Genomic DNA, 11,885 nt, shown 5'->3' with positions numbered 1-11,885 from the left:
GTTAGAGTTTGGAATCAGGGCTGGCGTTCTATCGCCCTGCTCTAAGACAAACTCTAACCTTAACCAACTTCGAAAGAGTGCCTAAGCTTAACCGGCGAAAGAACTTGCCGTCACACGATTGGTGCGACCAGAAACATCAGTGGCCAATCGGAGCGCAAAACGCGAACGCGGAAACATAAATGCGTTAGGAAACGAATAGAAGACCCAGTTAGGCATGTATCCTCAAGTCAACCCCAACGCTTAAGATGATATATGTATGACTTATAAAATCAAGTTTTCAGCAAACATGGGTGCAAATGAGAGAGATGTGTGTACAAGCAAGAGCATTCAATGTTATTTTATGTAATGGGTTCTGGATTTCACTGGTCCAACAGCTGCCCCGCGCCTCTTACCCCGCACAGCAGCAGCAGAGCACTGGGAGAGAAACCTTATACCTCAGACTGAGCCCAACTGAAAAGGAGTGCCCATCCCCCCCGGAGGCGGGGCAAGAGAGTCTGATGTCACAGAGGGGGAGGAGTGGGTGACGTTATTCTGGGACAGAAAGGGAGGGCTAGAACAAGAGAGAGGGGAAGAGAAAGGAAGCAGTCTGCGATACGTTTTTCCCCTCCTCTACTCTAAGGTAAAACAAACTTTTTTTTTTTTTTTTAAACGAAACCATGATAAGCGACTTGGGAGAGGATCTACCGGTTGAGAAGGAGAGATCTCTAAAGGGCAGAAGAAGAGAAGAACCAACAAGCACTTTGACCAGGCAACAACCATCTGATGACAACATCAACTATTAACACAGTGTGAGGCCTTGGGCCTTGAGTGACTACAGAGAGAGGTAAGCGAGTCATTCTCCCTCCTTGGCGCAATGACTGCATAGCTTATACCGGGAACTCATGATGGAACCAGCATGTTCACACGCTGGCATATTCATGTTATGTATTTATCTTGTGAATGGAATGTAGCAAGTGCAGCAACACAAGGGTTTGAAGAGTCTCTGCTTACTGGCCTGTTGTAAACAACACTGGCTGGCCCTGCAGGGACAGAATGGTGGACCGTATTACATTACACACACACAAACACACACTGCAGGGACAGAATGGTGGACAGTATTACATTACACACACACAAACACACATACTGTACACAGGAGAATTCCACTACAGCATTTAACCCACTGTTTGACCACACAGCGTTGTAAGTAAATAGAGCAAATAGATTGTTGATCCAGCGCCGGCTGCTCTGACCCGCCTAGGCCCCTCTGAAGGAGGAGAGACAGAATGTCGTCGGACTTGGACTCCAGCCTGACCAGCATAGACTGGCTGCCTCAGCTGGGGATCAGTGGCCTGCGGTCGGGGAGGGAGAGAGGAGGAGGAGGAGGAGGAGGAGAGAAGAGAGACAGAGGGAGGGAAAGGGGAGACTTTCTACCCTCCATCCCGATCCCTTCTCCCTCCAACTCCAAAGGGAAGCCCCCTCACAGCTACGCCACTCTCATTGCCATGGCGATAGCGTCTGCCCCGGAGAGGAAGTTGAGTCTGAACGACATCTACACCTGGATCAGCGACACCTTCCCCTACTACTGCAGAGCAGGCCGCGGCTGGAAGGTAACGTCGCACCTATAGTATAAAACCCTTTATTGACCTATTTATCTCAAACCCTGCCCTCTTTTCTTGATCCCCAAATCAAGAAATGAATAAATTATAATACATGTTTTTAATGCATAGGTATATCAATGACGCTAGTAGTAGGGTCACTACGGCATGTTGTAAACGTGTGCCAGAGAGCCCATTACCAGCGGACATGTGTAGTATCACCCTCTTGTGTTCAAAAGGTGTAACTTCATACTGAATATGTATTTCAATGGACACAGATGGAAATTAATTCAAATAAAATACTTGTCAAGTTGTCATTGATCGATATGTTTCAGAATTCTGGTCCTTGGCCCGCTGTCAGCCTATGTGTGACATTTCATCCAAATCGACCTTGTAGTTTGTCGGATTAGCTGCGGACAGATACAATTACACACTCATAGACGCACGTGACCGATTTACATGATTTCCACCTGGTGGAGATAATAATTGATTGTGTGGTTAGGTTAAAGTAATTTCAGAATAATCGACCACTAGAATCTGGAGTTGTGCAGTACACGTCTCTACTAAAAGCTCTAATCTAATCTAAATATGCATCTCGACACCTGTTGAACACAGTATTGAACGTTGACAATTCTGTCCCCCAACAGAACTCCATTCGCCATAACCTGTCCCTCAATAAATACTTCAGGAAAGTTCCTCGACCACAGAGTGACCCTGGCAAGGTGAAGCTATGTTTGTTTTTTTGTTATCCTTGTTAGAATATATAGTGTCATAGTGGCTACACGGATGCCTATACACCTTCTTATAAACTGTCTCACAACATGGGGTTTAAAGGTGACAAAGAATTGGTGTGTTTCTAGGGTTCCTATTGGACAATGGATGGACCTTCGGAGGTAAATCAAGCGAGGGCACCCAAACGTCCCCATCCAGAAGAGGAGGAGGAAAGGGAGGGGTATAATGTACATGTGTGTCTCTCTCTTTAATTGCACAACACTACTAGTGTGTATGTTCACCATGCTGACCCTTTACAGAAGTTAGACCTTTCATCTGTCTATGGATTACATTACAGTGAGTTGTAACGACACCAAACTATAAAGGATCCCAGACAAATGTCACGCAGGCTTTGTTTCATCTGCTCTCCTCTTCTAGGTGCCTCAGGTACGAGGGGCCCAGGCCGAGCAGGGACTCTCCCCCTTACAGCCTCAGCTGACCTCCCAGACACACCGCCAGGAGATGATCCAAGTGGCAGCGCTGGGAGCCTTTCGAAGACAATCACCCCACCACATCTCCCTCTCTCCCCCTCCCTGCAAGGTGAGCAAACATCCACCCGACTCGGCCGATTGACCTATCTCAAACTCTGCCTTCTCTTCTGGATTCCTCCAATCCCGACTGTTTCTTTCAAAAAGCAAGATCAAGATCCTCTGGTCACGACTAACCTCGTTCCCGGCTTCATCTCGAGAGGTGAAGCCTGGTAAAGCACTACGGCCGAAAGTGTGAATCGGGTAGGAAGTCCCGCCCCTGAAATCACGACGGGTGCTCGTGAAAATGCACTCCCCCCCGAATCCTGTCGGCAAACAAGCTAGAACGTCCCGGTCATGTAGCAAATTCCTAAGGCAAAGCCGTTGCAGTGGCTTAAACGAGGAAATATTGTGCACTTCACACGTTTCTATAATTGTTTTGTTGAAAATGTCCGCTGATAACTCCATTGTCTTGTTTTCGAGATGTACGAGCGTCTGCTTGTTGTTTGTTTCACTGGGGACTATGAACAGAACTGGGGGTGCCCGGAAACCGGAAAGCCTGTAGTTCTGTATTTCCGATTCACACTTTTAGGAGGCATAGCTTTACCAGCCTAGGTCACAGCTGTTTGAAAGAAACAGTCGTGATTGGAGGATCGAGAAAAGAGGGCGGGGTTTGAGATGGGTCCAGATAGTCGGGAGGTGTTTCTCAATGTTCTTGTCTTTTTGTCTCTCTCTTCACAGCAACAATCGCCCTACACTCCATGTCCCCTCTCCGTCCCCGCTGTCCCGCGTCCGTCCGCCTGTCCTGTGAGCGTGACCTCGTCCACTGTCCCCTCGTCCGGCATCGCCACCCCTCTTCCTCATCCGCACACTCTCTCCGTCCCCGCGCTGCTGCTGCCGTCTGCAGCCCCCTCCTTGTCCGCTCACTCCGTCCTTCCTCACTCGGCGCCGGTGGTGTCTGCTGCTAACCCGTTCTCCGCCCCTCCTCCTGCGGGTCACTCGGTGGCCCCCATGCCCGTGTCCTCTCTGCCGGGGCCCGTTTACTCGGTGGCCTCTGTGTCCACCGGGGGCGCCCCGTCCCACTCCTCCGCCGACCCTGCCCTCCGTTTCACCTTCGACGACATGGGCCTGCCGGACCTGTACGCGTCCTTCAAGTCCTTCTTCAAGACTGTGAGAGAGAGGGGGGGCTCTCAGTGTAAGTAACTGTGTGTGTGTGTGTGAACACTGACTAAACCTTCAAATCTTGTCAAGAAATGTACTTCTAGTCTAGAAGAAGTGTGGAATTTCAACATGAAACATGTACGATCAAACCCTGACGAGATTGTGTGGATCCATTCGATACAGATTACAATACCATCCGTTGTGGGGCAGAGGTTCAATTCACGCTCGAATCAATTTCAATTGAAAATCTTGCCATTAAAAAGCTTCTCATATCCAGTTCACAAATAAATGATTGAGAACATAATTAGCATGTGAACCGGTTGCAATGTATATTTTGAAGTGGTTGAATTTAAGTGAATTGACGCCTCAGCCATGATCCATTTGGGATGACAATTCTTCCTGCTTTCCAGCGGAGGTCACTCTGACCAGTGACATCACTCCTCTGCACACTCCGACCGTCCTGCCTATGTCCCCTCAACCTCTGCCAGCACCGGGCGCACCCCCTACTGAGATGGGTGAGACCCATTACGAGTTACTTGATCAACCCGGAGTCACTTGAAACGGATGGAAACCAACTACAACAACCAACCTTCAACGCTGTCTCTCTGATCCTTCCCTCCCTCTGCAGTTGTGCCCGCTGACTGGTTCAACCACACAGACTCTCTGAAGGAGAGCGTCCATATCGCCAGCAATCTAGACTGGGCTAATATAGACCTCTCCAGTCACCCAGGTTTGTGATTTCTTCTTCCACAGTCACTGTTTTCTATGTTCAGTTAAATGTAAGACTTTTTAAGACCGCTTTGAATAGAATCTAATGCCTATTTCACGGCCACACTGGCAAAAATGTATGAAGGTTAAATTACTATGAAAGAAGTACCGTAATTCCATACAAATGGGCGCTGATTTGCTATTACCATACTGCTTACTTTGCAGCCCGGACATTTTCCCCAAACATTTAAATGCGATACAGAGAAATTATCGTAACAGAGAAGTAACTTCCTAATCCAAATTTTTTTAAGGCCTACAGTTCTGATCATTCAATTCAAAACGTTTTAAGACCCTGGGGAAACTCTGTATGTTAATAAACCATTTCCCCCCCCCCCCCCCCGCTCTCAGACCTGATAGAGAGCATGCGCCAAGCGGAGCTCTGTGATTGGGCGCTGGACCCCACTATGTTCACCTCCCTCTGTGATTCACTGAACCGCTTCTTCACTCAGAAGGGCATGATTGGCTGCTCCTCTGGGAGTAACTCCCCACTGGCCCTCGGGGCCCATACCTCCCTGCAAGTCCCACCTTTTTCCTCCAACCCTCCACCTACCCTGGCCAGCCTCACCCACCCTTTGCCCCTCCTCTACCCTCCCGTGGGTCCCCCCTCCAATGGAGCGCAGCCTCCCCGGAGGGCCCTGCAGCCCCACGGACTGGGCCTTCAGAGGCCCCAGCTAACGCAGCCTGCTAACGTCACTGGTAAGACCTGGAAACATTGTAATTTCCTCTGTCCCAAATTTCACAACTTGAACGCTAATTTTGTTCGTTTTTGAGTGACACGCCATTCAAAGGGTTGTGACGTCGGTGAGAATACTAACGGAGAATATTCTTGAGGGAAGCAACGGTTGTGATTGGAAAAGGAAAGGTCTAACACCAAGCGACAACCAGCCAGTGTGTGATGATGATGCTCATGCTTGGCAGTAAAGCTTGGTGTGAGTTGCAACCTGCAGCTTCTAAAGAGTGTTAGAAGCAATCAGACTAGTTGTAAAAAAAGGAGCAAGTGGTTTGAAGTCAAAAGAAACTCATAACCCACAATACAATCCCATCTCACTTCCTCAAAATGATACCGTGCAACTGCTAAGGGTTCATTTCCTGTTCTCTACTTTTCTTCTCAGCTGGGTTCCAACCTCCACCAATGGCGCCTAGTCCACGTCCTCCTATGAAACATCTCCATAGCAACAGTGAAGAGATCCAAGATGACTTTGACTGGGATTCACTCATCGTCTGACTGTGGGGTGTGGCCCAACACACGCGGGTTCCATTCAGGAAGTCTCCCGTCGCATTAAAGATAAAAGCTTCCTCGTAAAATGTCACCTGGACTGGTCCCATGAGGAAGGAAATGCACACCTTGTCTTCTCACCAAGAAACTTGATCCTAGTTTTCAGGTCAACAGCCAGATACACTAACTCCACGGAGGAGCTGCCTCACCGTTGTGCCTTTTGAACTCTTGAGGGGGAGCTTGATGTTGAATATATATTGAGTGCTGTTTTTCTAGATGGATACATATTTCTGAGTATCCTTAGTTCAGATTTATTTGCTGTAGTACTCTCGTCTTTGCGGACGTTTTATGGGTTCTTAATTTCTTTGAACTGAGGGGGGGGGGGGGGGGGGGGTGCATTTTTCATGTTCAGAGAAAATAAAACTGTACTGCCTACGCATTCTTGTGTACCTCAAGGTGTGGTGACTACATTTGCTTACATATTACTACTAGTATGTATGAGAAATATAAAGGAAGAATAGTCCTAAATTAGCTGCCTGGCCTAGAGTAAGGATCTGAAGCTAGTATTAAAGTAACACAACACACATCCTTTGTGGATATTTTTTTTATTTCATAAATTTCTTTTGATTTTTTTCCCATTTTACTTTTCAAATGTGAATGTTCACAGTTAACACCACACAAAATTTGACCTTACCCGATAAAAGATATTTTTCTTTTTCTTGATATAAAATAACAATAAATTCATCAACCTAAATTAAAAAGAACAGCATGGAGCATGTCATCCAGTCCCTGTTGTTTTTTTTCTTCTTTCATTCATTGAAATAATTGTCTTTTCTTTTTTTAAGAAGCATCTGTAGCTCACCCTCCCTGTAGGAAAGCGGGATGAAGTGAGAGGCCAGTCGTGCTGTGGGACGTCCTGTACACCAGGGGTCCCATTTGAAAGAGTGAAAAAAAAAAAAAAATGCTTCCGATTAATACAAAAAAATATAAAGTGAAATAAAATTGGCAGAGAAATGTTTGACCCTTGTTAATACCTCATTTGAAATCCCAACATTACATAGCATTGATAGTTTGAATTTGTAAAAACAAAACAAAAATAATAAAAAGGAGGACGTGCACATGTTACTGTTTACCCAGCCATGCTGGACGGCAAAAAGCGGAGCACAGAAGAGTACTAATGTGGGGATGTTTTGGCAAAGTGAGCGGTCCTAGTTCGTACGCGGGGCTTTCTAAGAAAGTGGAACATTTGGACGACGAACAAAAGGCACGATATGTTGCGAAAGGTTTGAATGTTGGCGTGCAGGACTCACTTAAGAACTTGGTATCCAATGGGCGCTTAAGGTAGGGCGTGAGATTCAATGAGGTTTAAGGTTAGGGTTAAGGTAAGTGTATACATGAAATACCAAGTTTTAGGGAGTCCCGTTGGAATGCAGGATCTATGTAATTTGCCCTTAACCATGCTTCAGTCAATAGAACACAGGGAAGGCTCTTAAGGGGTTTTAGTCTTAAGGTAGAATCTAATGCTGTTAAACAGTGACCTCTAGGCAAAAGGGTCCCTCTAATAATTTACCATATAGCAATATATATATACTTTTATTTATATTATATATATATATTAGGTATAATATATATAGCTAAATAATAACCTATACTGTGAATTTCTCCAGACCTCTTTTGGCAGAGTGTGAGGTGTGGCCAGCAATAGAAACCCCTCCCCTCTCCCAACTCAACTCCAACCCACACGTCAGACCAAAAAAATAACAAAGTGCGGTACCGTACAAAGAGTCACCGTTTTGACTGCATTACAGATTCTACCTTTAACTATTGAGGTCTGGAAGGTGGCCAACAAGTTCCTTGTTTTTGACCCGGTCCAAGGCGAGTTGTTCCTTCATATCCCTCCGACATCTGCATTTTTCACTTAAGTCTAGAAGCACTATTCCTAGCAGTTTAAGCTGTAATGCCAACAGAGCTTCCCAGTTTGTAGTCCTAAATGATTAAATTACCCTGCTGCACTGCAGTAGCTAACTAAATTACCGGTAGTCAATAACGTCAGTGGGACTCACCGGAGCACATCCAGTATGTATTCATTTACCTTTCATAACGTCATTCCAATGAGATACGCACGTCGCGGGCACTTCATAACGTTTTTGTTGCGAGGTCATGCACTGGAGGGTGTGATGCCAGTAACTAGTTACTGTAATCTGATTACATTTTTCAGTAAATAGTAATCTAACTTGTTACTTTTTACAAGCCAGTAATCTGATTAGTTACTTTTCCAAGTGGCTGTGAGTTACTATTTAGTTACTATCTCATAATGCTGATGATAAGAGAGCCAGGGGTACAGTCAGCTAGACCGGAGTAGGGCCTGATGGCTGATGACGTCTCATGATAACCTGTCTGAGCAGCCAATCATGATTGATGACATTATGCACTTTTTATAAAAAAAAAATTAAAAACTGTTGTCATTCTTGTGGCAGCAGCAGGGGGGGACGACGACGACTTCGTAACCTAGTTACTTTCATCAAGTAATCAGTAAAGTAACTAGATTACTTTTTAAAGGAGTAATCAGATTATTTTTACAAGTAATCTGTGGCATCACTGGGTGTGAGTGACGTCACATGTGACTGGGAAACCTAATTAGCCTATTGTCACAATATACTTCATAATAGCTTCTCTTCCACTGAATGCCATCCAGTACGGGGAGGGAAATGAGCTGCACGTCCTCCATTAGATTCTATAGTAGTAGCTTTTCCGCGTCACTGAAATTAAGATGGGACACAGGTAAAATGGAGACCAATACCGATTCATATACACAAACAAAAACAGGCATTTGCTCTATTGCATCCTCACATGCACTCACAAACTAGCATCCGTATCGCCATTCACACACACACACACACACACACACACACACACACACACACACACACACACACACACACACACACACACACACACACACACACACACACACACACACACACACACACACACACACACACACACACACACACACACACACACACACACACACACACACACACACACACACACACACACACACACACACACACACACACACACACACACACACACACACACACACACACACACACACACACACACACACACACACACACACACACACACACACACACACACACACACACACACACACACACACACACACACACACACACACACACAATACACATTCCATCTCTTCCCCACCGGCCCATAAATGTTAAGAACTTTCTTTAGTTTGCGATGCCATCAGGAAAGAACGAAAGTAAGCAAGCATTTGATTTAACGGCATCAATGATCGCGTATGATTTTTCTTTTTTTCTTGTTTATTTGTTCCCAGAACTGGAAAAAAATAAATTATATTACACATTAAATTAAGTTAAAAAGTGAAATAGCTGAACGATTTGACCACATTGTATCTGAAATGGTAACACCAAGTTGTTGCCCCCCCCAAGTTTAGATCTCGGTCAGGAGTTCCATTATAAAATCATCCTTCATGCACTCGATTCATTTCAGTGTTTTTTCTTCATCATCATCATCATCTAGGAGGGCTCAAAGAGGAAGAGGCAGGTCCAAGAGTTTGTTTCTGTTCAGTTTGTTAGTGGCTATATGTCCCTTCTCTCCCTCCGTTTCTCTCTCAGTGCAGTAATATTAGAATAGCGTAGAGTGTGACACTACTGATGAAGCCTCCTGCTCTCACACTCTCACTCACACTCACACACACACTCACACTCACACTCACACACACACACACACACACACTCACTCACACACACCTACCTTCATCTCAGACAGGAAATCCCACGACATTTAAAAACAAAACAGTATTGAATTAAAACAAAATAAATAGATTTTTCTATTTCCCGCACCCATCGCATTCCCACTCTGAAATGAAAAAGGAACCAAAGAAAATGTAGAGAAGAAAAAAGAAAAAAAAGAAACTCATTTGAGCAGAATAAAAATAAATGTTTTTCTGAGAAAAGAAATGAACATAAATTGTGATTTGCATTTCTTTTCTTTAAATATAGAGATGTACACGCATTTCTTTTTGGACACAAACTGTTTGTGTTGAAGGAGGATGGACTGGGAGGCTGTGGATGAGACAGGAGAGGTGGAGACGAGTGAGTGAAACCCCCTCAAAGGAGAAAAGGATTGGTGCTGGCTCCTGTCGTACCTCCCCCCCCCACCGCCCCCCCTGCTCCGCCGGGCCCCCCCCCCAAAATCAGCGGAGGCGGTGCCGCCCCCCCGGGCCCCATGAGAAGAGACGACCCCGGAGGGGCCATGGGCGAGAGCCCGCCGTAGGGCATGGGGCATGGGGCGTAGGGCATGTGCTGCATCATCCCCAGGCCCATACCCGGAGCCCCCATACCCATGGACCCCATGCCGGGGGCCACCATGCCCAGCATGGAGTTGGGCGGCACGGGGCTGGTGCGGAGGCCGCTCAGGCCCAGCGACGAGGGTTGAGGTGAGATGGAGGTCATGGGAGCGGCTGCGCCGAACGGGTTCGAGGAAGCGAGGGGTGTCGGAGAAACCCCCCTACTGGAAATGGTGCTGCCTGGGGTCAACGCCATGCCGGGCGCCGGAGACGAACCTGAGGGGTCACAGTTAGCCACACACACACGTGTTTAATTCACTTCAACAGCGGTGGTCACCGTCCTACAGCACTCTATAACCTAGAGCGGTCAATGTATTGTGTCCATCATGGTCCTGTATTCATAGTATTATTATGATTCGTTGCCACAATGCCACAGTTGTCGTTTAATACCTGCTATATTTGATTGTAGACATCTATTTTGAATAGCTCAATAGGCTGCTAAGATTGTCAAGATGTTTGAAATATACATTTCTCACACATTCCCAATCTAGCCCTCTCTCGACAGGCTGCCCTCCATATTAATTTCCCTCATAACTCCTTAACAACCTGGCCATTGTTCTTCAACACAATTCCCTAACTGTCTTTTGATGTCCTCTACTGTAGTCCTATTATTCTAAGTGCATACATTTAGGCTCCATAATGTATTCCCCCTTTAATAAATTTGTATAGTCAGATATATTGCATTATGATCAGACACATCCGGTATTCTGTTGTTTGTATTCATCAAAATATAATCTATTCTGGAACATACAGACTGTGGGACGGAATAGCGTGTCAAATCCTTTTCTAGAAGATCTAGTCCTCTCCACACTTCAAACATCTCCATTTATTTTAGTGTTGATAAAACGTGTTAGCTGGAATGTATTCCTCTTAAAGCTGCAGTAGGCAACTTCGGGGGAAATTAGTGCGTTTTCCTGGCCAGCGGAAATAGACCAAGGCCTAACAAAAATAATGGTTGGTTTCAGGTTGCCGACCGACCCTGCCGATTTAGGTGCGACCCAATATATTTTATGAGTTTAAAAAAAATATATATATATTAAAAAAAAAAAAATCAGTTTTTTTTTTTTTTTTTTTTTTAGAATAAAGTTTCATAGAAATCTTAGTCAAACATTTAGTATTATGGATATTAAACATGCTGGCAGAGTACATGCATCCATGTTGTTGTGAACATTTTAACCCTTTCACTGCCACACGACAGCCGGTTAACCCTTTCACTGTGACAATACAGAAGGTTAGCCCTTTACTATCACACAACCGACGGCGATGCTCCATCATTAGCATCATTAGCTCCGCATCCGCGGAGCTAATGATGCTAATGATGGAGCATCGCCGTCGGTTGTGTGATAGTAAAGGGCTAACCTTCTGTCGTGTGGCAGTGAAAGGGTTAATTAAATAAAGAAATTCCCTATCCATAGTCGCCGTGGGAAAGAATAAAAAAACAAACAAAAAAAAAAAAAAATCCCTACCTACCCATGGCCAAACTGACAACCAACCTGAAACCAACTATTATTTTTGTTAGGCCCAAG

At 45.4% G+C, this 11,885-nt stretch overlaps 2 protein-coding genes across 8 annotated transcripts in view; one reads left to right on the top strand and one right to left on the bottom strand.

Moving 5' to 3' along the window:
• Positions 1-573: 573 nt before the first annotated feature.
• On the top strand, positions 574-6,310 carry foxj2 (forkhead box J2). Of its 2 annotated transcripts, none has more exons than XM_084336457.1 (10): positions 574-823; positions 1,241-1,589; positions 2,225-2,299; positions 2,438-2,536; positions 2,727-2,888; positions 3,557-4,010; positions 4,387-4,491; positions 4,605-4,706; positions 5,093-5,440; positions 5,857-6,310. In XM_084336457.1, the coding sequence occupies exons 2-10, from the start codon at positions 1,266-1,268 to the stop codon at positions 5,967-5,969; spliced, it is 1,782 nt and encodes a 593-aa protein (XP_084192583.1). In that variant the 5' UTR covers positions 574-823; positions 1,241-1,265; the 3' UTR covers positions 5,970-6,310. The 2 variants fall into 2 exon arrangements, with proteins under 2 accessions (XP_084192583.1, XP_084192582.1); XM_084336456.1 differs by having other exon boundaries at positions 2,438-2,542.
• A 2,812-nt stretch (positions 6,311-9,122) lies between these two features.
• epn1a (epsin 1a) overlaps positions 9,123-11,885 on the bottom strand; it is a 43,658-nt gene continuing 40,895 nt past the window's right edge. For all 6 annotated transcript variants that reach the window (XM_084336902.1, XM_084336901.1, XM_084336905.1 and 3 more), the window contains one exon: positions 9,123-10,575. In XM_084336902.1, coding sequence (XP_084193028.1) covers positions 10,121-10,575 — 455 coding nt within the window. In that variant the 3' untranslated portion in view covers positions 9,123-10,120. The remainder of the gene's footprint in view (positions 10,576-11,885) is intronic.

This window comes from Notolepis coatsorum (genome assembly GCF_963971535.1).
Source record: "Notolepis coatsorum genome assembly, chromosome: 19".
Lineage (NCBI taxonomy): Eukaryota > Metazoa > Chordata > Actinopteri > Aulopiformes > Paralepididae > Notolepis > Notolepis coatsorum.
This window is presented reverse-complemented; position numbering and strand designations above follow the sequence as displayed.